The sequence below is a fragment of the Lithobates pipiens genome, unplaced genomic scaffold (genome assembly GCF_037356315.1).
Source record: "Lithobates pipiens isolate NorthernLeopardFrog02 unplaced genomic scaffold, aLitPip1_a1.2 Scaffold_16, whole genome shotgun sequence".
In the NCBI taxonomy this organism is placed as follows: domain Eukaryota; kingdom Metazoa; phylum Chordata; class Amphibia; order Anura; family Ranidae; genus Lithobates; species Lithobates pipiens.
Genome location: NW_027507748.1, coordinates 549,128,046 through 549,154,488, shown reverse-complemented (window position 1 = coordinate 549,154,488; position 26,443 = coordinate 549,128,046). Strand labels below are relative to the sequence as shown.

Sequence of the window (26,443 nt, the reverse complement as noted above, 5' to 3'; positions counted from 1 at the left end):
ATTTACACTGCACTCTAACTCAGATTTTAAACAGTACAAAAGTGCCAGCATCATAACATTATAATATGCATGTTATTAACTAAGTGAATCTTCATGAGGGATAGAAGTAGAGTTGCCAGCTCATCCCTTTAAACCCAAACACGATATTAATTACATGGGTTCTGTGGCTGATTAAGGTGGTAATTAAACTCACTTGTTGCCTTATCTGCATTTAATTAACCTAAGAACCTGTGTAATTCATGTGTTTGGGTTTAAAAGGTGGTAACCCTAGATAGAAGATTACCCACTAAACTGGGACCCATAATGTTCGCATTGTGCGCTATATAAGTATTTCATTCATTCATTTGCAGCTTTGGAGACCTACCTGATCAGCTGTTCCTCACATCACCCCATGACCTCTTTTATTCCCGCAGCATGAGATGTTGTGAATGTTTTACAAGTCAGCTCCACAGAATAATCACTATTTTATTAATTATTTTTAAGAAAAAAATGTACATTTATGCAAATTATGACTTTAAGAAAGTTGGGTGCCCCAGGAGGGCCAATCATTGGACAATACTACAAAAATGATATGAGCTGACATCGTATATTGTTTGCAACATGCTTCAGCTCTTCCAGTATAGGTTTAGGTTACCCATAGCTTAATTTTAAGGCAACAGAAAAACAGTAATTACATAGTAAGAGAGGAAGCTATCCTGAAGTAGCACGAAAGGTTCATATACAATGAATTGCTATTATTGTTACACTGTAATTTTCTAGTTCCTAAAGCTCTGTTACTATATCAGCCAAAACAAAGATCATTTCCTTTTCTAGGTTCTGATTATTAGCCTTTCTTTTCTGACACTCTGAGTGCCGGTATGCTATTATTATGCCATCATTCTGCATCAGGGTACTATTCTACTTTAACTACCAAATGGCAACCCAGCCATTCCTGATGTATAATATCCGAGTTCTCTTCGGAATCAATGCTTGAACCTCATGTAGAGTGCTAATGTACTTATTTCCAACCTTTGCTCTGGTCTAACCAGTAAACATACAGTAAAACCTTGGATTACAAGCATAATTCGTTCCAGAAACATGCTTGTAATCTAAAGCACTTGTATATCAAAGCAAATTTTCCCATAAGAGGTAATGGAAACTCAAATGATTTGTTCCACAACCATTTATTCATAGGTCCTTCAGTTTATAGTCCTTATAAAAATATTCTATCAATGTGACCAGGTTGTGTAACCATAAAATGTCCATCCACAAATGGAAGCCTCTACAAGGGGATTAGAAGCAAAATCCAGCAGATGCTATAGAGCAGGGGCCTCCAATCTGCGGCCCTGGGGCCAAATGTGGCCCTTTACTTGCCTTTTTCCGGCCCTTGGGAAACTTTTCCTTCCACTAGTACATGACACTATTCCTCCCTCTGATACCAATGATGGGGCATTATTTCTTCCATTGACACTAAAGATGGAGCACTATTAATCCCACTGACCCCAACAATGGGGCGCTATTACTCCCATTGACACCAATGATGAAGCTCTATTCCTCAAACTGACACCAACAATGTGGAACTAATAATCCCACTGACACAAATGATGGTGCACTATTCCTTCCTCTGTCACCAATGATGGGGAACTACTAATCCCACTGACACCAACATTTGGCCACTATTCAGCCCACTGACACCAGCAATAGAGCACTAGTTCACCCCCTAATACCAAAGATGCACTGTTTACTCCCACTGATGCCAGGATAATTTTTACTCCTGAAGACCATAGTTCGACCCTCCCAAAGACTGGAGGACATTAAACTGGCCCTTTGTTTAGAAAGTTTGAAGACCCCTGCTATAGAGTATAAAAGAGAAGAGAGGCGCCTCTAAGTGTATCAATATGTTGCTAAATGTTGTACCTTCATTAAATGTAACCCCATTGCTGCAGTTAGAGATGTCTCTCATCTCTTTTATATTCAGTTGTGAGATGACGCTACTTGTATTTCAAGACATCACTTGTGTATCAAGTCAAAATGTATTAAAAAATGTTGCTTGTCTTGCAAAACGCTCTCAAACCAAGGTTTTACTGTACCTGTATATAATATACATCTATTCTCTGCTCCGCCTGTTTATATACCTGTCCATATAACAAAATACCTATGATTTGTAAAAAAAAGTTATTATATCGATCTAATTTTACCTGTTCACTTATTATCACCTTTTTCACGTTTGTATTATATTTTAATTCATATTACACATTTATTATATATTTCTAGTTACTGACATTTCCATTAAATATTTTTCCTCTGACAGTAAGACATACTGATTGGTCAATTGGCTCCCATTCTCAAAGACCATACTGTCTATATCACTTTGTTAGAGCGTTAGACTGTAAGGGCCTTCAGAGGCAGAGACCGATTTGTTTTGTATGAAGTACTGTAAAGAATGTCAGTCAAATAAAGAAATTCTCAAATTGCACATATTTTTGTACCACTCCTCATAGTTGTCCATTGTGTTGCAAAGGAGCGATTGACATTTTTACAGTCAGTGTCATCTGTAGACAAATTCAAGTTTTACTTATGTTAAAGTATGTCCAATGTTAAAAAAGTGCAAGAAGATAGCAGAAAGGCCTTTCTGGAGCTCATTTTTATGCCATTGAATGAATTAGGGCAGAATGGGGGGCCTATGCATGGTAGGAGCACTGACCACTTTAAAGGAAAAGTTTACCTTTTTAAAAAAAATAATAAAAAATAATAATAATAAATGCTCATCTTTTTGCAGGTAAAAATGTGCATTTATTGTTTTTTTTCCCTAGGAGTCTGGAAAGCATTCCCATGCAGGGCTCCTGCAGACTTCTCAGCATATCTGTCTGCTCGTACCTTATAAGGGCAGACAGATACACACTGACAGGAGGAGACAATGAACTACCAGAGCACTCAACAGCGCATAGAGAACTACAAGCCAACGGCCACACACGGCTGCATTTTTTTTTAAATAGTGACAGCTATATAGAGGCAGCGGATCGACGAGACGCTGCAGGAGTGGGAATCTGTTACATGTTCCATCCTAAAAATGGGTAAAACATATAGCACGTTCCCAAAGGTGAACTTATCCTTTAACCGCTGTCCCTTTGTATTGGCATGGAGCACCCAATAAAATACCAACTGCCTACAAGTTCATCCTGTCTTGAGAAGTGATAGGCAGGTGTACAGCTCTGGCCAACTCGCTATTCCCCTGGTTTACTTTAGGTGGATGAAGGTTGCAGCCGGGCCCCCTGGACATTCCCTGGCCCTGGGTTCTTGCCTAGGTTACCTTATAAATAATTAATCTCTGCTCATACATAATTATAGAGAATAGGGATATGGCGTACCTCCTATATCACAGGGAGGTCTTCTATGGATTCTCTCTAAACCCTAATGAATCCAAATCAATCTACAAAATAATATTAGACACTGCAGTATGGCATAACATAAATGGCTTTATATAAAGGGCAACTTTAACTTACTGAATACACCTGATTGTCTACTCAGGATTCTTGATGCAGACAACAATTATTAGTGGTTCTGATACTGGTGTCACTTTGTTAATTTATGTTTATTTGTAAGGCCAGGTTAACACTGGTATGACAAATGATCCGACATTGGGAACTCATGTCACATGACGTGTGAAAATCAATGTTACCCTATGGGAGCCGTCTTAACTGCTCCCTGCACTACTTTGGTCCGACTTTGACTACTTCAGCCCACTGAATATCACTGAAGCCGGATCAAAGTTGGATTGCCGTCTTAACTCACCCGACTTTGCTCTGAGGATCTTGAAGGGGAACTCTACGCCAAATTAAAAAAAAAACAGCATGGTTTCCCCTCCAAGAGCATACCAGGCCCTACGGTCTGGTGTGGATTTTCAGAGGAACCCCCACGCAGAAAAAAACAGCACTGGGGTCCCCCCAAAATTCATACCAGACCCTTATGCGAGCACACAGCCCAGCTGGTCAGAAAAGGGATGGGGACGAGCGATCGCCCTCCCCCTAAACCATACCAGGCAACATGCCCTCAACATGGGGGGGGTGGGTGTTGATGAGGACAAGGGCCTCTTCCCAGTGACCCCGTCACATTCCAATATAAGTAGTGGCACACCGTGCACCAGAACAGAGGGAGAAGAACCGGAGAGAGAGCAAAGGAGAACGGGAGAGGGGAGAAGAACCAGCAGAGGCAGAAGACGTCAGAGAGGGGAGAACAGATCGGAAGAGATGACGGAGCTGCCTAGCCAGCAGACCCCAACAACCAACGACCAGGGTTGTCGGGAAGAGGTCCTTGTCCTCATCAACATGGGGACAAGGTGGGGACAAGGTGCTTTGGGGTGAGGGGCACAGGGCCCCCCTGCTCCGAAGCACCCACCCCCCCATGTTGAGGGCATGCGGCCTGGTACGGATCAGGAGGGGGTGCTCGCTCATCCCCACCCCCTTTCCTGACCTGCTGGGCTGTGTGCTCGGATAAGGTCTGGTATGGATTTTGGGGGGCCTCAATGCCGTTTTTTCAGCATGGGGTTCCCCTGAAAATCCATACCAGGCTTCTGCCTGGTATGCTCTTGGAGGGGGAATCCATGCTGTTTTTTTATTTAAATTTGGCATAGAGTTCCCCCTAAAGATTCATACCAGACACAGTGCCTGGTATTGTTGGGGATCAAAGTCAGATCCCTGTTCATTTAAGTCGGACACATGTCAGATCGAAAGTGGTACGACTGTCATGTCGTACCAGTGTGAACCTGGCCTAACTCCGTATATATGTGTGGTGACGGTCACAAGCTAATTTCAGGTGCCGTACAGTTCAGCTCTACAAGCCCTTTTAGCAAATATTAGCTCGTGCCACCAGAGAGCCAAAGTAAACCTTGCCTTTGCACAACTTCTGCCATCTCTTATCCTATTTCAAGACAACAGCCATACCTCTGCTTTAAAGTAAACACTTTATAAGATGAAGCAATTTTTTTAGCATTCATAAATGTTATCACAGTAGTGAAATGTCGCTGGAACCAGCTCTTTTGAGGCTGATCTGCAGCCAAAACAAGATTAAGTTATATATTTTATTTCTGTCATTTCTGTATTTTCTTTTTTTTTGTAAAATATTTTTATTTATTAATTTCTAGAGTTTGCATTGAAAATCACTTACAATTTCCCATTATTGCCAGCAAATTCAGGGCAACAGGGGACTGTCTTTGATTATTGTGTGCAGAAGCCCTAATGATTTGGTTGAGCGAGTTAAGCTTGGTTTTTCCTTGGATTTATCCTTGGCCTTGTTTGTGCCAGTTGAGAGAAATCACCAGCACACTTCCATCTCAAATTGTTATACAGCAACATTACATTTATAGAATATGTCATTGATGAAACTGAGTGGGTGGATCCTAAGCTGTGTTTTCATGAATATTACCCCGGACCTCTCTACAGCCAGACCTAGTGGCAGGAGCCCATTCTTCAGCAGAAATGAAATTCAGTAGAAGATAAAGAATTAACATGGCAAATACATTTGTAGTGCTCACCCCGCTGAACATAACCCAGGTCTCCCTCACCAGTTCAGAGTCGGCAAGGCCCAACACTGGTTCCAATCACAAACACAGGCTCAGTCAAGGGGTTGTCTTTTATGAATTTATTGCACCAACCAACAGGAGGACAGTCTCTAAGCCCAGGATCACACTGAGCTGCGGGAATGAAGCCATGCGAGTTCAGCTGAACTCGCACAATTTCACTCCCGCATGTCAGTCCCGATTCCAGCTGCGATTTCCTAGACATCTGTGCAGGTTTCTGCACAGATGTCAATGTAAATCGCAGGCCAAAATCGCAAAAAGTAGTACAGAAACTACTTTTTGAAATCAGTGCGCAAATGCAGCGTCGCACCGATTACGGCCATAGCCGGCAATTGCCTCCGATTTGACATGTCAAATTATACCAATGTGAACCAGGGTTTAATCACAAAACCACTAGCAGCAGCCTTTGTTTTGGGGTAAAGGGGATAGCTTGTTAATCTGGGACTCTTTATGGGCAGCTCCAGTCCATACAGCAACTCCTGGCATTTAGCCCCTACGTACATGCACACCTGGGGGTTGATTTACTAAAGGCAAATTGAGTGTGCACTTTTCAAAGTGCACTTGCCATCTGCAAGTGCATTTGCTCCAGGGCTTAGTAAATTAGGTAAAGCTTCACTTTGCAAAGAGTACCCAATCACGTGCAAGGGGAAAAAAAATGCATTTTGGCTTCTGCTCTTTTAATAAGCTCTGGAGCAACAGCGCTTTCAGAGTGCAACTGCACTTTGCAAAGTGCACAGTCAATTTGCCTTTAGTAAATCACCCCTCTGGAGTCTTAAGCAAGGGTCCTACTCACAATGTCCAAGGACAGCTGACACCCACCAGCTTCCATTAAACATTCTCATGTGATAAAAGAAATCCTGTTTAGGTCAGTTTTCATAGGTGAGGCCCTCCAGCAAGTATCTTTCAATCTGGATTCCTTTAGGCCCTCAGCCAAGCACCTACTGAGGCCTAACATTAGCTCTCCAGTACACAGGCTACATCCCAAGAGCAGCAGTCCCAGGATAAGAACACAAAGGAAGCCTCCCAAACATTTATCTTTTCCCATATCCTCATTCTGGGTGCCCCTCCCAGGGATTGGCTCAGAACAAATAAATATTAACTTCAGTGGCTGACCCTCCTACCCTATTCTCTGGAAGCTCCCAGAAGCAGGCATGAGTAATCAACCACCAAGGGAGACTTAAACAGACCTAGGAAGCAAGTTACTACTTCAGTGACTACAGCCGTGCCAAAAATTAAATGTAACCTTTCTAGAGCAGGGCGCTACACATTTTACAAAAACATTTTGTCCAGGTGTATGTCCTAGTATTTCCTGATAATTAGTTCATTGTCACACATATTAGTGTGGCCATAAAATGTATTAGGAAAAAAATAATCCTTGAATTTTCAAGGATCGCCTGAAGGCGGACAGGGTAAGAGCTAATCTGACATACTGCGGTAAGGAGGTCCAAAGGATGGGAGAAGAGAGGACAATGTGGGTGATGTCTGCTGAGGTGGATGATGTAGCTGGGGGCAGTGTTGTGGATGGCTTTGTATGGCGTTAAAATAAATTTAGGATTCACAATATTCATTGACCATTCTTTTTATTCCTTAATGCAGGTAACGCTTGCCACCCTGCCTGTAATGGAAAGTGTTGGAGTGCAGAAGAGGGAGACTGCCAGAAATGTGAGTACTTGGTGTCTTGTTATTCATCTCAAAACTTTATTGGCAATGAAAGCAATAATGACAGTAATAATTTTATACTAGTTGGGCAGGATTGCTGTAAAATATTTTTATGTTACAGAATTCTCAAAGCCAAAGATAAAGTGTTCTTATATGGGCATGCAGGTTATTTCAAAAGGATGGGATGAATTTATGAAGCCAAGAAAGTTGTTGCATGTTTGAGAAATGTGAAGTTTCTGATTAGTATAATAAGGGTCCAGGGAGGATACAGTGTCCGTTTTAATGTTTAAGTAATTATTGGTAGGTCCTGTCATTGTTTAAAATGGTACTAAAGGCAAAATAAAAAAGGCTATATGTGGTGCAGCCTGTCAGTAGCATTAAAGCAGCAGTGTTTGTTTTTCTGAGTCCCTCTGTAACTTTTTTTTTTACCTGTTCCCTGCTATTATGTTTCGACTTCCTTTAACAGACCAGGCTGTGCTGCAAAAATGGCAGTTAGAGGGTTGAATCAAACCAAGGGGTGCTTACAATGGTCAGCTTTTATTCATCTATGTAAAGTTATCCAAAGAAATAAAACTGTTTAGTCACTTAAAGTGGAGGCTCACACAAAAATGGAACCCTCCCCTTTTCGTAACCCCCCCCCCCCCCCCCTCCGGTGTCAAATACCTGTATAATACAGGTGTTTGCACCCACTTTCGGGCATAGACTCCCACGGTCTACGCAGGGACCATCTGGATTGCGCAGCACGACTCGTGCATGCACAGTAGGGAACCGGGAAGTGAAGCCGCAAGGCTTGATTTCCTTATTCCCCTTATCGATGATGGCGGCGGCAGCACCCAAGACCTGAGCGACAAAGTGGAACTTTAGTCAGAAAATAAAGTCCTGCTAGATGACTTCAGGCTGACCCCTTTTGCAGGTATAGCGATGTAAAACATTAAAAATAAGTGTCTATACTATTTAAAATCCAGTAATACACTGTCTCACTCTGCTCTGCACATGCTCAGTTGCTCTCCATTTTTAGGCACTGCTGAGTTTGTAGAGGTTGTTCTGCTGACAGCCTTAAAGCGGAGGTCCACCCCTGCAAAAATTAAAAGCCAGAAGCTACACATACTGTAGATGCTGACTTTTAATAATAGGACACTTACCTGTCCTGGAGTCCAGTGATGTCAGCACCGCAGCTGATGTTTCCATCAGCTGTCGGGTGCTGCTGCTGCCAGTAAGAGAAGCATTACAGCTTCATGCCAGGTCCCTACTGCGCATTCTAGAGGCAACACTGCGGTATCTTACTTGCTCAGCAGTGGGTAAAAGGAGGAGGGAGCCGAGCTGCTGATGTAATGTGCCCCGGCCTGGTCTCAGAAAGGTGCCAAATGAGGCACCGGGCGGGGGGGGGGGGGGTCAACAAATGAGTGGAGGTTTCGCTTTTGGGTGGCACTCCACTTTAAAGCAGAATTAAACCCTCCTATTCTTTACAGCCAAAGAAACTGCTTCTGTTTCAACTGCAACTGCCATGGTGCTGCAAATGTGATGTGATCAGTTATGACACCAGCCATTTGATGGCTTGACAGTTTGGTTGAGAACACAATCAAATGCAATAGTTTGCATTTCCAGCATTCCAGAAATTTTGAAACTGGTAAATTCATGGGTTTAGTTCTGCTTCAAGATTTACTGCTGGGGCTTTGGGCTTCAGCAAAATGGCAGCCTCCAGCAAGGAGTAACAGGAGCATTGCTGGAGGCAATTTACACACTAATTTTGGTAGCATTATTATTATTGTGGAATTTATGTTCCTTGCTAAAGAACATCATTTTTTTATCAAGTTGTTATGGGTAAAGTTTCACTTCAAAGAAGATCCACTGAAATCTGCTAGTCTTTAACACTTCCCCCAGTCAAAGATAGATGGGCCACCCTAAAATAGGACCTGTAAGGCTAGGGAAATAAGGGAATAATGACTAAAAAAGAAAACAAAAGCTGCCACCACATTTAAAGTTGAATTTAGGTTTGCTGGAAAATGTCGCTCCCGCCACCTACTACCTATGTTACATACAATTTACAAAATACCAATACCATTCTGGTGACCCCACAATAGTGATAAAACTTTTTCACAGAAGGGAGTTTAACAAGACTCGTGGCCACTCATTAAAATTAGAAGAAAAGAGGTTTAAGCTTAAACTACGTAGAGGGTTCTTTACTGTAAGAGTGGCAAGGATGTGGAATTCCCTTCCACAGGCGGTGGCCTCAGCAGGGGGCATTGATAGTTTCAAGAAACTATTAGATAAGCACCTGAACGACCGCAACATACAGGAATATACAATGTAATACTGACATATAATCACATACATAGGTTGGACTTGATGGACTTGTGTCTTTTTTCAACCTCTCCTACTATGTAACTATGTAAGAAAAGAGAGCAGTATAAATACTTTTTTTTAAATTCAACTTGGGTGATCCAGAAGCAGCAGCTCCCTTGTGTCAGTAAACAACTGCTGCAGGAGATGGGAGCAATGGATGCCGTCAGGTGACATCACAGCTCTTTGAATTCAGCACTGTTGTCGAATGCTCCCTGATACAGGGGAACCGCTGATTCTGGCTCATGTCAGGTATTTATACTGCTCTCTTTTCCAAATGGTATGCAGTATAGGTAGGGGGAAGGGGAGGTAACATTTTTAAGCAGACTTATATTAGCCTTTATGTCCACTTTAAGGACTGGTAGGCTGCAAAATATGTTTTTGGGGGGGTTAATACCTCTTTAACTCTTGATTGTAATATGTAGTGGTTGTCCAGTAATTGTTGTGTGATCAATTAAAGTTGGGTGGATCTAAATACCAACCTAATCGTTCTCTTTGTTCCTCTCAAGACCTCCTGCTCTCTAGCTCCCTCGTCACCTCCTCCCATGCTCGCCTCCAGGACTTTTCCAAAGTCTCTCCAATCCTATGGAATGCCCTACCCCAATCTGTTCGCTTATCTCCTACTCTATTAGCTTTTAGATGATCCCTGAAAACCCTTCTCTTCAGAGAAGCCTATCCTACCCACACCTAACAACAATTGTTTTTTTTTTTCATTTTGTCCATCAGCTCACCCCCCACAGTGATTACTTATTGTTTCCACTTGACCCTCCCTTCTAGATTGTAAGCTCTAACGAGCAGAGCCCTCTGATCAATCTGTATTCATTTGTATTGTAAGTGTACTGTCTGCCCTCATGTTGTAAAGCGCTGCGTAAACTGTTGGTGATATATAAATCCTGTATAATAATAATAATTTGTAAATTAGTCCTAGATCTGACAATATTACTTATGCCGGTATAGCATTATGCCAGCTGTTGTTAGAGTAGAATAAAGAACTTATTTTATATATAAGCAATCTACTGTATTCTCTTTTTCTGCAGTGACAAAGAACATTTGTGCGGAGCAGTGCAATGGCCGTTGCTATGGACGAGCCCCCACAGAATGCTGCCACGATGAGTGTGCTGGAGGCTGCACTGGATCCTTAAACACTCAGTGCTTTGTAAGTACTGTACACTGAATTTCAGCTGGGGCCTCCTGAGACCAACCAGATATGTCCCTTACGTGTACCTTTTTTTTACTTACAGTCTTGTCGCAACTTTAATGATAACGGAACCTGCGTACCCCAATGTTCTCAGCTGATTTACAACCCAGTGACCGGTCAGATGGAACACAGCCCTGATGCTAAATTCCAATATGGAGGATCATGTGTCAAGAACTGCCCCCGTATGTATAGGCAGGGACATATTTTCTGTATAAGTACAATTTTTGTATGCAGTTTATTGAAAATTCATAGAGAACTGAAAAATGCTAAGTACAAAATATGTCTGACAATGATAACAGATGATCTGGAGAGAGTAAGGTGACTGTAGGTGATGCATACAGATAAGTGCACATAAAGATATTTGTTCAAGCAAACCAGAAAAAAGTAACAAATAAGCATATATTAGCAGAGGTCGCCAAACTTTTTAGTACAAGGAATACGTATAATTTTTAAATATTCGCAGGCCAAAAAATCATTTTTAGAAATGAATAAATGAAAGTTAAATGAATGAATAAAAATACTCCAGGAAATAACTTCATTTCAGACACCCCATTCACATCAGAAGCCTCCCCAGTACATCAGAGCTCCCCCCCCTACATCTGAGGCCCCCTTTTAGATGATAAGCCCCCATACATCGGGGTTCCCTACAGAGTTCCCACTTACCTTAGGCTCCCCATCAGAAGCGTAAATCACATGTGGCCTGCTGACTGACCATAGTTTAGAGACATCTGAAATACAGTATAGGATGCTTGGGTAAAACATGATATGGGTATATTCAATTACTGTAGGAGTTGATGTATATATTATAGGGCTGGGAAAATTAAAGATTAATTCTCCGATTAATCGTTAATTATTTTGATCGATCAAAATTCTTTTGATCGGTAGTCACCTCTCCGCCGAATTCCGGGTCTTCAGGGAGTTACGTCCGAGATCCGGCGATGTTAGCAGTGCCTCTGTCTGCTAACGAAGGGACGGGGGGAGGAGTCCGGTGACGTCGATGTCAGTGATGTCACCGGACAGCCTGGACAGTGATGGTAAATATGGATGTGGTTAACTGGGATCATTCAGTGAGCTAAGTATAGGCAAATTTGATAACCTCAGTTTTTAACATTGTTGTAAAAAAAAAAAAAAAAAAAAAATTTAAACACTCTGGTATATCTGCATGACTGGCTAAAGTGATGCCTACTATAAAGTGACAGACAGTCAATATAAGTTTTATAATTAAAGTTAAACTAACTTTATAAGTTTTTCTTAAAGTTTAATAAAAAAAATTACTTACGTCAGTGCTACAGTTTGAATTTAAAAGGTATTTGTGTGAACTGTGAAGTTAAGTCATGGATTGTGGAAAGTAACTAGTGTCGGGTGATTGTATATAGTGTATACCACATTTACCACTGACTAATGCAGAGTTGCAATGCAAGGAGATCAGCTAAAAGTAGTTGGATCTGTATGTGCGTTATAATTAATCGAAATTAGTTGGTTAATCGATTAAAAAAAAGGATTAATCGAACACAAAAATTTAAATCAGTAATAGCCCTAATTTATATCTATACTAGTTTTGCTGATATGATAGTTGTTAAGGTAATATGTGCCTTTTGCTTACCCTAGATAACTTTGTGGTGGATCAGAATTCCTGTGTTCGTGCTTGTCCCAGCAACAAGATGGAAGTTACAAAGCTTGGGGTGAAGATGTGTGAACCATGTTCAGGCCTATGTCCTAAAGGTATTCATTGGATTCTGAGGGCCTCTAGGTCCTTATTTATTACAGTAAATCAGTCAATGGAATAAAAAATTGCCATTAAAGTAACTAGACAGAAATAATGTTGTTGCTTTGGCTTCACTACCCTGCTGAGTGCCTAAATCGAAATTGGTTTTCATATGTAAAGTAGGGCATTGTTCTTTGCAAAAGCAAAAGAATTTAAGGCATGAAACAGATCTGCTTCATATATTGTTCATAATCTGGTATCTACCTGTAGTGAACGTCGGCTACTTTAAATATGAGTGCTTGTAATATCTGAAATTACTGTATCGTGTGGCAGCAAATCCTTATAAATTCATAAAATATGATTAGATTCTGATTACATAATAAGGGGTTTCACTGAGCTAAGCCCTTGTACACACGGTTGGACATTCAAATGGACAATGTCCGATAGAACCGTGTTGTTGGATAATCCGACTGTGTGTGGGCTCCATCGGACTGTTTCCGTCGGAGTATCCGACGGACCAAGTTTTCCAGCTGGGCTATAAAATTTTCCGACAACATGATCAGATCGGATTTTGTCCGATCATGTGTAGAGAATTCCGATCGGACAAAGTGCCACGCATGCTCATATCAAATTCCTAGACCAAAGCTATTGGCTACTAGCCTGAACGTAGTCCCGTCCTAACCAAATAACGTCATCACGTTAAGTACGATCGGGTTTTCTGACAACTTTGTCTGACTGTGTGTATGCAACAGTTTCTGACAAAATCCGTCGGACAAAATCCGACGGATTTGGTTGTCGGAATGCCCGACCGTGTAAACAAGGGCTAAGACTATTAGAACAAGACCTTACTTAGTATGTATCTCAATTCTTTAAGCTATAAGGATTGCTATTTTCAGCAGTAAGGACTGAAAATAGCTTTTTAATTGCTAATAAGGGAAACTGTTTTATGCATATTAAGTTTTGATTGTTGTTTCTGTTTTTATAATGCTGTTTAATTAATAAATTAATGAAAAAAGCAGTTTTTCTTTAGGGTAAATTGACAAGTCCGCAACACGTTTGTGTTATCATGGGTTCTTGCTGTACTGCTGTGTCAAGGAATATTAATGTTTATGAATTAACAAAAATATATATGTATACTGCATATATATATATATATATATATATATATATATATATATATATATATATTTATTTATTTATATATATATATATATATATATATATATATTTATTTATTTTTACAGATAAAGTCTTTAATATGTCTTTAGACTACACAGTGCTAAGCAACAAGCGCAGATGTTCAGATCAATTTAAAACTAGGAAAAAGGGTACAAGGGCATGGCAGTAAATAGAGTAGTATAGTAAATAGTTCCCAGCGCACTTTCATACTAGCCATTAAGATATTTTGTTTTTTTGAACTTTTGTTTTTAAGACTCCGTATTTAATTTATTATGATTCATCTCTTTCTGTTTCACAGCCTGCGAGGGAACAGGACCTGGTAGTAAATACCAAACAGTGGATTCGAGTAATATTGATAAATTTGTTAACTGCACCAAAATTCTTGGTAATCTGGACTTTCTCACTATTGGACTAGATGGGTAAGATACGCTTTTAGTTCTTTATTCATGTATATAACAGCACCACATTTTCTGCAACACCTTTTAGCACATACAACTATTCACGTGAGTCCCTTTTATTTTAAGAAGCTTCTACACTCACCAGCCACTTTATTAGGTACACCTGTTAAATGCTTGGTAACGCAAATTGCTAATCAGCCAATCACATGCTAGCAACTGAGAAATGACAGGGAGCGCGTGCCCCTCATGAGGTGACCCGTGGGATCCTTTGCCCTTGTATAGAGCCGGGGCTCGTCTGGTCCGCGACCAAGCCTGTAGTGCAAAGAAAGGAGAGGTGTCGGCACTTCCAGCATAAAAAATCTGTATCTTTATTGGGAATCCATTAAATGCAAGACAAAACATACAGCCCATGGCAGCAACTCAATGCATTTAGGCACCTGGATGTGGTGAAGATGACTTGCTGGAGTTCAAACCAAGCATCAGATTGAAGAAGAAAGAGGATTTAAGTGAGTTTGATCATGGCATGGTTGTTGGTGCCAGACGGGCTGTTCTGAGTAATTCAAAAACTGCTGATCTACTGGGATTTTCACACACTCTCTAGTGTTTACAGACTATGGTCCGAAAAAGAGAAAACATCCAGTGAGCGGCAGTTGTGTGGCGGAAAATGCCTTGTTGATTTTACAGGAGAATGGGCAGACTGGTTTGAGATGATAGAAAGGCAAAGGTAACTCAAATAATTACTTGTTACAACCAAGGTATGAAGAATACCATCTCTGAATGTGCAACACATCCAACCTTGAAGCAGATGGGCTACAGCAGCAGAAGACCACACCAGTGCCACTCCTGTCAGGCTGGTGGTGGTGTAATGGTGTGGGGGATATTTTCTTGGCACACTTTGGACCCCTTAGTACAAATTGAGCATTGTTTAAACGCCACAGCCTCCTTGAGTATTGTTGCTGACCATGTCTATCCCTTTATGACTACAGTGTACCCATCTTCTGATGGCTACTTCCAGCGGGATAATGCTCCATGTCACACACAGCCCAAATCATCTCACCACTGGGTTCTTGAACATGACAATGAGATCACTGTACTCCATTGGCCTTCACAGTCACCAGATCTCAATCCAATAGAGCACCTTTGGGATGTGGTGGGACGGCAATGGGAGATCCGCATCATGGATGTGCAGCTGACAAATCTGCAGCAACTGCGTGATGCTATCATGTCAATATGGACCAAATCTCTGAGGAATACTTCCAACACCTTGTTGAATCTATGCCATGAAGAATTAAGGCAGTTCTGCAAAAGTGAGTCCAACCCAGTACTAGCAAGGTGTACCTAATAAAGTGGCTGGTGAGTGTATGTTAAGGTCTATATGGCAGTCAAGGTACATTTCCTTAAGATCCAATTTGGATAAGGGTCAATTATGTTATTTAATTCATTTATAAGGGTAGACTGGAGCACAGAGAGGGAACCAAGACAGTAAAAAGCCCCATACCAGGTCAAATCAACTAAGCTTTTGATGGTAATAATAATTTCCTATGGGCTAAGGAAAGTACCTCACACAAAGTGTGCCAATGAATGGTGGCCATGTTGAAAGAGACCAAAGTAGCACACCTTTTACATATACATAACAAATTGACACAACATATTTGACAATTTTGCATCCTTCCATCATTGACTTCCTATTGCAGCTCTCTGTATTTGGTCACATAACATTTCATAGTTACAAAGAAAGTCAGTGCTGGAAGACTTCCCTACGCCAGCCGCTGTGACCACAGGTCTAAACATGGAGCAGATTGCTGTATAACACCCAGCATGTGTCACTGACTACAGGTTCCGCTCTGGTCGAGGTCTGAAGGGGGAAGTACACCCAGCTCCACATATTTTATATGTTCTGGTCTCACAGTCTAGTCTTCCTTTGCATCCAATAATTATACAAAGTACAATGTTAAAGTGTTAGTAAACCCACAACATTAAAATCAGTCTGTATCTGCAGAAAAGCATGCTCGTTATACTCACTGTGGAACCTAAGAGGTTAATCCTCTGCATTGTGTAAAAATGCTGTTTGATCCAGTCTTCTCTGATCCTCCCCTTTTTCCACAGTCCCCAAACCACCTCCTGATAGAACAAAGCCTTGGGTGCAAGCTGCACATGCTCAGTTTGGTGTGTATTGCTAGAGAGTTTTTGTTTTCTTCTTGAGAGGCTGCACTGTCCAGGCAGAGGGTCGGGGGTCTTGCAGCCTCATAGGACAATCAGGGGAGAATAAAAACTCCTCCTACAAGTTTTAACCAGTGCTCAGTTGAACACTGATAGAAGTCACAAGACTGCTATATACTGCTGATGAGAAAAGGTATTTAGCCGTTTATATTTACTAAAACTATTGCATTTCTATGTTCTGTGTACTGTGGGAGACCAGATATAGTGAATGCAGGGTCCTGGGTTTAGTAACACTTAAAGACAGCATTTATCAACGTTTTAAGACAGAGAAACCCTTCAAAATAACTTTCCAGTCTCCCCTACTAAAAATGACTATATCTACAACTACCTTACTTACTTTAAAATACTTTAGTGTGATGGTCAATGGGGAGAATGCTCCTTACACTTGTGGTCACTGGGAAGAATTGCCCCTTTACATATAGCTAAAAAGGGCAATGGTGTCAGTGGGAACTTATCAGAGAGGCAGAAATTGCTCATTGCTCAAGGAACCCCTAGCAACCTCTGGAGGAACCCTAAGGATCCATGGAACCCTGCTCGAGGGAACCCTGCTTTAAAGCGGAGGTCCATCCTAAAGTGGACCTTCCGCTCATTAGAACCCTCCCCCCTCCGGCGCCACAATTGACACCTTTCAGGGGGGAGGGGGGTGCAGGTACCTGTACAGTACAGGTATCTGCACCCACTTCCGGCGTAGATTCTGCAGAAGGTATGCCCCTTTCCGCAGAATCTATGCCCCTTTCCGAAGGTCCCCCGCTGCCTGCTGGGAAACACACGGATCCCAGCGACAGCGGGGACCATCCTTATTGCGCAGCGCGACTCGCGCATGCGCAGTAGGGAACCGGGAAATGAAGCCGAAAGGCTCCACTTCCTGATTCCCATACCCAAGATGGCGGGGGCAGCACCCGAGAGACGATCGAGAGAAATCGGCTTCGGGTGCCGACATCGCGGGCGAGCTGGGCGGGTAAGTGTCATTATTTTAAAAGTCAGCAGCTGCAGTATTTGTAGCTGCTGGGTTTTAAAAAAAAATAAACGCCGGACTCCCGCTTTAAGAACTAAAAAGTATGGCAAATGCTTTGCGTGCTTACTGTTCAGAAAAGTCACTTGTCTTTTCACCATCAGGACGTCATCTAATTGTTTTTAGGAGCTAAGAATGCAATTTATTGGGGTTCTGTCTGTGATGTAAATATTTAGATGCTTAAATGCATGCTACCAAGGGCCTTAATCAAAATCTTACATTTCTAGCTTCATTTTAAATGCTAAAATAATACAATATGCCTATTGTGGGTGTAGGAGGCATCAACAGACCACCATGTTTGACCTCATCTAAACCTTGACCTTCAGTTTGACCTCAAAGATCCAACAGGATCTGACTAATCTGGCCACCCAAATGTGTAGAAAACTGGCACAAAGGACAGGATCTGCCTATGTGTGGGCAGCCTCAGTAGTGATTATGAATCACTGTCACATGACTACACCACTGGCAAAGCTGACATTAATTGAGTAACCTAGGTTAAACCTGATTATAGCAGTGTAAAAAAAATCTAGTAAATGAGATAAAAGGTGGGGCTGTATGCTATTTTGTGACACTATATATGCAGATTTCTAATATACCGTACTGTAGTGTGAAGTCGTTTCCAATGACCTGGAATCCTCACTTTCATGTGTATAAAGCCTCGTACACACGGTTCGATTGTTGGCAGGGGATTGTCTGTTGACAGGCTGTTGTCCTAAAATCTTACCGTTAGTACGCTCCTTTTGACAATTGTTGTCCAATTTTTGGCCAACAAATGTTGGACGACAGGTTAGTAAATTTTCGGCAGACAACTGCTTGACGTCTGATTTTCGTATATTCAGTACACAAATCTGTCACACAAAAGTTGAAGGCACAAACACGCATTCTCGGAATCATTGCTCACCAAACACGAAATTAGAAGGGACCCAAAGGGTGGCGCTCAAGAGCTGAAATTCCTCGTAGTACGTCACTACGCTCATGTTTGTGGCACGGCAATTGTGTACCGTTAGTATGCAAGACAAGATCCTGGCACGCGCCCTTTGGACAAAAATCTGATGCTCAGTTGACCAACAATCGTACCGTGTTTATGAGGCTTAAGAGACAAGGGCATCACGCACAGAAGTATTGGATAAGCAGTTCTTGTTCATAGCAACCAGTCAGATTCTCTCTCTAAAGCCTCATACACACAATACGATTGTTAGCTAACAGAGCGTCAGGGCGTGTGCCAGGATTTTGTCTTGCATACTAACTGCACACAATTGTTGGCCAACAAAAACAAACGTAGTAAGTAACGTACTACGAGAAATTCCAGATCTTGAGTGCCACCCTTTGGGCACCATCTGCTAATGTTATGCTTGGTGAGCATTGACTCTGAGCATGCGTGTTTGTACTTTTGTGTGACGGACTTGTGTACACACGATACGAAAACCTGACAACAGTCCGTTGTCCTGCGATCCAACATTTGTTGGCGGAAAGTTGGACAGTTGTCTGAAGGGGCATACTAACGGTCGGATTTTAGGCCAACAGTCTGTCATCACACAATTCCCTGCCGAAAATCCGATTGTGTGTACGAGGCTTTACACTTTTCACTTCCAGGGAACAGATATCTGATAAGTTACATTGGGAAATAGGAGTGCCTGTTTTTTTCCTTTTATGCCTTCCATCTGTACTGATAGATAGGAACTCATAGGTGACAAATAGCAAAATAAAAATGGGAGCATTGTCTATAGCAGCCAGTCAGAATATCAGCTGTATTTGTTCCTGCACAGGTCCGAGAATGAGAGCTATCCGCCGAATGCCGCATATTGAAAGCTGTCCTATATTTACTTGCACCAGCTTTTTAAACAATCTCTTGTATTTTTTTTTAAATAGTTAGAATATAATCAATAAAAAGTTTGAAACTGCAGCTTGCCATACCATACCAGATTTTTTGAGATTCTGTAACATAGTAATATATCATTTTAGGGATTTGTGGATGAATATCTCAGCTTTGGATCCCAACAAATTGAACGTTTTCAGAACAGTGCAAGAGATTACAGGTAGGAGGAACAACACTGAAATACTGAGATGAATGGATGTAATATGTTGGATGGATGCGCTATTTAAAAGAAATAGATTTGTAAGTAATCAGATAATAAAAATAATGGTTACCCATCTGTCTTCTTAGGATACTTAAATATCCAGTCCTGGCCAAAGCATATGAATGACTTCAGTGTCTTCTCCAGTCTTACAACCATAGGAGGTCGAACTCTTTACAAGTGAGTGTCTTATTTTATTTATTATAGAACTGTCAATTTTACATATACATTGTACATTCACAACAGTCCCTACCCTCAGGGAGCTTATAATCGAAGGTCCCTAACTCACATACACATACTAGAGCCAATTTAGACAGTATCCAATTAACCTACCAGCATGTCTTTGGAGTGTGGGAGGAAACTGGAGTACCAGGAGGATACCCACGTAGGCACAGGGAGAACCTACAACCCCCAGGCAGGTAGTGTCATGGGTGAGATTCAAACCGGTCACCCTAGTGCTGCTAGGCAGAAGTGCTAACCACTTAGCCACTGTCCTGTTACAAGAACAGTTTTATTTTTTTTATTTATTACAGGTACTTATATAAGTGTCTTCAGCATTATTGTACATTTACATCAGTCCCTGTCCTCAACAAGCTTACAATCTAAGGTCCCTCAGATTCATACATATACTGAGGCCAAATTAGACAGGAGTCAATTAACCTATTAGAATGTCTTTGTAGTGTGGAAGGAAACTGGACTACCCGGAGGAAACCCACACAGGCACAGGGAGAACATATAAACTCCTTGCAGGTAGTGCCGTGGTTGGGATTCAAACCAACGGTCATAATAGTCATATGCAGAGAAAAGCATGTGCATATGTTAAGAACACAGCATTATTTTTGGGGAATATTCCCTCTCTATTACCGCTTCAGCACCGGAAGATTTTACCCCCTTCCTGACCAGAGCACTTTTTGCGATTCGGCACTGAGTCACTTTAACTGACAATTGCGCAGTTGTGCGACGTTGTACACAAACAAACTTGACATCCTTTTTTTCCCACAAATAGAGCTTTCTTTTGGTGATATTTGATCACCTCCTGCGGTTTTTATTATTTGCGCTATAAAAATAAGAGCATTATTTTTTACTTTTTGCTATAATAAATATCCCCCAAAAATATATAAAAAACATTTTTTTCGCTCAGTTTAGACCGATATGTATTCTTCTACATTTTTTTTTTTTTATCGGCCACAATGTTGCAGTTCCGTTAAAAATCGCAGATCGCCGCTATTACTAGTAAAAACAATTAACAATTAAAAAAAATAAAAAGTTCCTAAATCCATCCCCAATTTTGTAAACGCTATAACTTTTGCGCAAACCAATCAATATACACTTATTGGGATTTTTTTTTTTACCACAAATATGTAGCAGAATACATATTGGCCTAAATTTATGAAGAAATTCGATTTTTTTAATTTTTTCTTGGGAAAGTTTTATAGCAGAAAGTAAAAAATATTATTTCTTTTTTAAAACTGCCTGTATTTTTTTGCTATAGTGGAAAAAATAAAGAGCGCAGAGGCGATCAAATACCCCCAAAAGAAAGCTTTATTTGTGGGAAAAAAAGGGACATCAATTTTATTTGGGTACAGCTATTGTTTTTATTTGGGTGCGCAATTGTCAGTTAAAGCGACGCAGTGCCGTATCGCAAAAAATGGCCTAGTAAGGAAGTGGGTAAAACCTTCCAGAGCTGAAGTGGTTAATCATAAAATCCATCCAGAGCTTAAATAATAATTTGATTGGATTTAGCCCATATTGTAATGCCTTCATTTTGTAGTGTGTGTGTGTTTTTTTTTTTATTTCTTCATCAGAGTGTGTGACTTTTCTTTTACTCTTTATTTCAGTCGAGGAGTCTCTCTTCTTATAATGAAAAACAGCAATGTGACATCTCTGGGGTTACGCTCACTGCGGGATATTAGCGCTGGGAAGGTTTACATTACAGAGAATGAGAACCTTTGCTATTACCACACTATAAAATGGTCACGATTATTTTCAAACAGGCGGCAAAACACTGATGTGAAGAATAACAAAGCTGAAGCTACCTGTAGTAAGTAGTCGTTTTGCTATGTATTTGTCTTCATGGTGATTGTATAAGAACTGGCCATATTCATGCCCGTATTATTAGATTAAACCTGTTTGGTGCCTTTCTTATTTGATCTGCACCATTATTTTGTATTTATTGTAACCAATATACCTAAAAGGAGTTATAAATGGGCATTTGCTTCCAAAAATGTCAAATACAGTAAGCAGCTGCTGCAGGGGAGAGGAGAGAGTGGCTGGGTTTTGAGAGCCTATGGGCGACGTCATGGCTCTGGGAATTCACAGCCATTGTCAAGCGTTCCCTTACACAGGGTAGCCAGAGCTGCTTAATCACATGAAAGGACAGGAAAATAAAGTAGATAAGTATGCAGATATTTTTTAGACAGAGTATGCAGGAGGAGGGGGGGAGAGAACGTTTTTATGAAGAGTAATGCCACGTACACAGAGTCGGATTTTCTGATGGGAAATGTTCGATGTGAGCTTATTGTCGGAAATTCCGACCATGTGTATGCTTCATCGAACATTTGCTGTCGGAATTTCCACCAACAAATGTTTGATAGCAGGCTCTCAAATTTTCCGACAACAAAACTTGTTGTCGGAAAGTCCGATCGTGTGTACACAAGTCCGTCGCACAAAGGTTCATGCATGCTCTGAGTCAAGCAGAAGGAGCCGCACTGGCTATTGAACTTCCTTTTTTTCAGCTCGTGTTGTACGTCACTGCGTTCTCACGTTTGGAATTTTTGCCCAACATTTTTGTGACCGTGTGTATGCAAGACAAGTTTGAGCCAGCATCCTTCAAACAAAAATCAACGGTTTTGTTATTGGAAAATGCGATCATGTGTAAACACTTTAAGGCTCCATGCACACTGGAGCTCATAAACTGCAGTTTATTGGAGTTTGGGCGTTTTTTTTTAAAAGCCCATAAACTCCACTCTATGTTAGCCTATGTGTCCATGCACACATGGACATTTTTTAGCTTTAATGAGCAGTGGAGTTTATGGGCTTTTTTATGAACGCCAGAAATTTGCGCTCAAAGTGCCGTTTTTCACCGCTAAAAAACTACAAACGCTGATAAACACTCATAAACGCTCATAAACACGCGTTAATTAGTGTTCGGCATTCTATTTTTTCAATGCATTGTGGGAGTTTGGAATGCACTGTGGGATTTTTGAAGTGTCCTCTGTGTATTTTTATTGAAAACGCCCATAAACGCTAACGCTAACAAACGCTAGTACAAAACGCTGTTAAAAGCAGGTTTTTCAACCAGCGTTTTCTGCCAGCAATCTGGCGTCCAGAAAAAGCTTTTTTTGAGCTTCAGTGGGCATGGAGCTTAAAGGATAAGTTCACTTTTGGGAACATGTTACATGTTCCACTCATTTTTTGGGGGCAACATGTAACAGGTTCCCACTCCTGCAGTGTCTCTCCGATCTGATGCATCTAGAAATAGCAAGTAGGAGAACTTCTCCACCCGCTAGCTGTCACTATTTAAAATAAATGTTGCTGTGTGGGGCTTTTGGCTTTTAGTTCTCAATGAACTACCAGGGCGCTTTTAATTGCTCTGGTAGTTCATTGTCTCCTCCTGCCTAAAAGGAGTTATAAATGGGCATTTACTTCCAAAAATGTCAAATACAGTAAGCAGCTGCTGCAGGGGAGAGGAGAGAGTGGCTGGGTTATGAGAGCCTATGGGCGACGTCATGGCTCTGGGAATTCAGAGCCATTGTCAAGCGTACCCTTACACAGGGTAGCCAGAGCTGCTTAATCACATGAAAGGACTGGAAAATAAAGTAGATAAGTATACAGATATTTTTTAGACAGGGTATGCAGGAGGAGGGGGGAGAGAACGTTTTTAAGAAGAGTTAAGCCCCATACACACAATCAGATTTTCTGCTGATTTTTTCCTTCAGATTTACCAAAACCATGTAATATGAGGTCAAACCTTAGGAGTTTCAATTTGTATGCAATCAGGCAGGCCCTTGCACTACATGGTTTTGGTAAATCTGAAGACAAAAATCAGCAGAAAATCTGATAGTGTGTATGGGGCTTTAGAGTTGATCTATGCCAACACTTTAAAGGATAAGTTCACTTTTGGGGGGAACATGTAACAGGTTCCCCCTCCTGTAGCATCTCCCCAATCTGCTGCATCTAGAGACAGCAAGTGGGAGATCTTCTCCCCTTGCTAGCTGTCACAATTTTTTTTTAAATACAGCTGTGTGTGTCCGTCAGCTTGTAGTTCTCAATGAACTACCAGGACGCTGTTGAGTGCTCTGGTAATTCATTGTCTCCTCCTGTCAATGTGTATCTGTCTGCCCGTACGAGGTACGAGCAGACAGATACTGTACACTGAGAAGACTGCAGGAGCCCTGCATGGAAATGCTTTTCAGGCTCCTAGTGAAAAAAAACAATAAATGCACATTTTTTTTACTTGCAAAAAGATGTGCTTTTATTTATTTATTTATTTTTAAAAGGTGACCTTATCCTTAAGGCCCCTTTCACACTAACGTCCCGTTCAGGCCCGCCTGTCAGTTTTTCAGGCGGCCCTGAACGGGTGCTCCATAGAGCTCTATGGAGCGTCGGATGTCAGCGGTGACATGTCCGCTGACATCCGACCCGCTCCGATCCGAAAAAGTGTGACGGAGGAAAAAGCTATTTTTCCATCCGTCTGCGGATCGGATCGGATGACGACGGGCACTGCGGTCCGTCGTCATCCGATCTCCCATAGGGGAGAGCGGCGCTATGACAGGTCCGTCCCTGCACAGTGTGCGGAGACAGACCTGTCATCTCCCTGCTCAGCGGGGATCGGCGGAGTGATCCCCGCTGAGCAAACGGACATCCACGGGGCGGATCAGAACTGATCCGCCCCGTGTGAAAGGACCCTTAAGCTTTCTTGTATTATGAGTTAGGCCCCTTTCACACTAACGTCCCGTTCAGGCCCGCCTGTCAGTTTTTCAGGCGGACCTGAACGGGTGCTCCATAGAGCTCTATGGAGCGTCGGATGTCAGCGGTGACATGTCCGCTGACATCCGACCCGCTACGATCCGAAAAAGTGTGACGGAGGAAAAAGCTATTTTTCCATCCGTCTGCGGATCGGATCGGATGACGACGGGCACTGCGGTCCGTCGTCATCCGATCTCCCATAGGGGAGAGCGGCGCTATGACAGGTCCGTCCCTGCACAGTGTGCGGAGACAGACCTGTCATCTCCCTGCTCAGCGGGGATCGGCGGAGTGATCCCCGCTGAGCAAACGGACATCCACGGGGCGGATCAGAACTGATCCGCCCCGTGTGAAAGGACCCTTATATATATTTGTACTCCGGATAGTTTGGCATGAAACTCCTGGGGAAAGTTGTAGTAGACCAGTATTAAAAATGTGATCATTATCTTAACTCAACGAAGGAAAGCAGCCATGCACTTAATGAACAACGTGTAACTAAACACAACATAATGTTTTTTTTAGTATTTAAAATATTGAAATATTTATTTATTTATTCACAGTTGAGGAGAACAGAGTTTGTGATCCACTTTGTTCTGATGCTGGATGCTGGGGTCCTGGGCCCAGCCTATGCCTGTCATGCAAGAACTTTAGCCGAGACAGCATATGTGTACCATTCTGCAACCTTTCCCGAGGGTAAATCTTGATAATGTTAAATGTCTATTATTTGCTACTGTTTGCTGATTCTTCCTCATTACACGTCATATGTCATATGTCTTTGTTTTTATGTGTAGAGATACGAGGGAGTTTGCTAAAGATGGCGTTTGCCTCCAGTGTCATCCAGAGTGTCAGAAAATGGAAGAGAGTCTAAGTTGTAACGGAACAGTGAGTACTGAACATTGCCCCTACTATCCCCCTGTATATAACTCTTAAATATCATTGCCTTGTATCATGCAATGTTCTTTATTCTGGCAGGGTGCAGACGCTTGCATTCAGTGTGCACACTTTCGTGATGGGTTGAATTGTGTGTCTGAGTGTCCTCATGGAGTGATGGGAGAAAAAGGACGAGTGTATAAATACTCCAGTGCAAATAAGATCTGTTTGCCTTGCCATGAGAACTGTACAGCGGGGTGAGTTCTCACTTGGTGTCCTCAATGAAAAAACAGTGTTAAAATGGCAAGACAGCCATTTTGTTTAAAGATAAAATCACTTTTGCGGATGCCTGGATACTCCTATCCATTTACAGCTTCCCTGATAAGTGGCAAGACCCTTCTTACATGGGAATTTTGCTTTCTCCTACTGTTCATTGTTTATCATTAATTCATGGATCACAAACTATAACAATAATACTTTTTTATTACGAAGAAATGAGGATTATGAGGCATCCCCCAATGCTCCTTTGCACACCATATTATTATTTTTATAGTATTATTTGACCTTTATGACTTGTTTTAGAGCATTCACTCTTGCCAACAATGCTGTCTTGGGATATCCTTCTGCATGATAATATTTCTGTATTGGTTCTGTATATGACATAGTCATCTCTTTCTGTGTGACAGATGTGTAGGACCTGGGATAAACAACTGCATCAACATACTTCCACATCCAGCTGAAAGGTACATTTTACATATGACGCTAATTTTGTTAGGACATTATTATGAACAACTGCCTTGGAGAGATAAAAAGAAATCCTGCCAACTAGGTGCGAGGGACAAGTAGGCAATGCCCATTGTAGACATTATGCTTTCAGAATTCATTGAAACTTTTACTAATTGAAACCAAGAATATTGTTTCATTCTTGTACTCTCCTTCACAGCAATATATGCATTGCCTAAATGTGGGTGCATTTTACATATCCAATAATATTCAAAGGAATTTGTTGTGCATGGTCAGATCAGGCTGTGCAATCTTGACTTTTGGAGTTGGAGAGTCCACTTTTGTCTTAAAAATGGTTTTCCACTTCCAAGTGCAAAGGATCTGCACTTTTTTGCATTTACATCAATTGTTTGCATTGTCTATAAAAGCATTTCTTAGGTTTTAGACATATTTAGATCGCTCAAAGTGAACATTTTATGCACCCCAAAGCCTGTGATTCTGTTACGTAACCTGCCAATAAAAATGGTGTGTTCTTTACCTCCCGG

The 26,443-nt window shown here is 41.5% G+C and overlaps 1 protein-coding gene across 1 annotated transcript in view; it reads left to right on the top strand.

The window, feature by feature from the left end:
• The window catches only part of ERBB3 (erb-b2 receptor tyrosine kinase 3), a 138,082-nt gene that overhangs the window by 81,020 nt on the left and 30,619 nt on the right, over window positions 1-26,443 (top strand). The window contains exons 5-16 of the mRNA XM_077483411.1: window positions 7,151-7,216; window positions 10,591-10,709; window positions 10,795-10,933; window positions 12,360-12,473; window positions 13,934-14,054; window positions 19,228-19,301; window positions 19,430-19,520; window positions 21,179-21,381; window positions 24,866-24,998; window positions 25,097-25,187; window positions 25,278-25,432; window positions 25,862-25,918. Coding sequence (XP_077339537.1) covers window positions 7,151-7,216; window positions 10,591-10,709; window positions 10,795-10,933; window positions 12,360-12,473; window positions 13,934-14,054; window positions 19,228-19,301; window positions 19,430-19,520; window positions 21,179-21,381; window positions 24,866-24,998; window positions 25,097-25,187; window positions 25,278-25,432; window positions 25,862-25,918 — 1,363 coding nt within the window. The remainder of the gene's footprint in view (window positions 1-7,150; window positions 7,217-10,590; window positions 10,710-10,794; window positions 10,934-12,359; window positions 12,474-13,933; window positions 14,055-19,227; window positions 19,302-19,429; window positions 19,521-21,178; window positions 21,382-24,865; window positions 24,999-25,096; window positions 25,188-25,277; window positions 25,433-25,861; window positions 25,919-26,443) is intronic.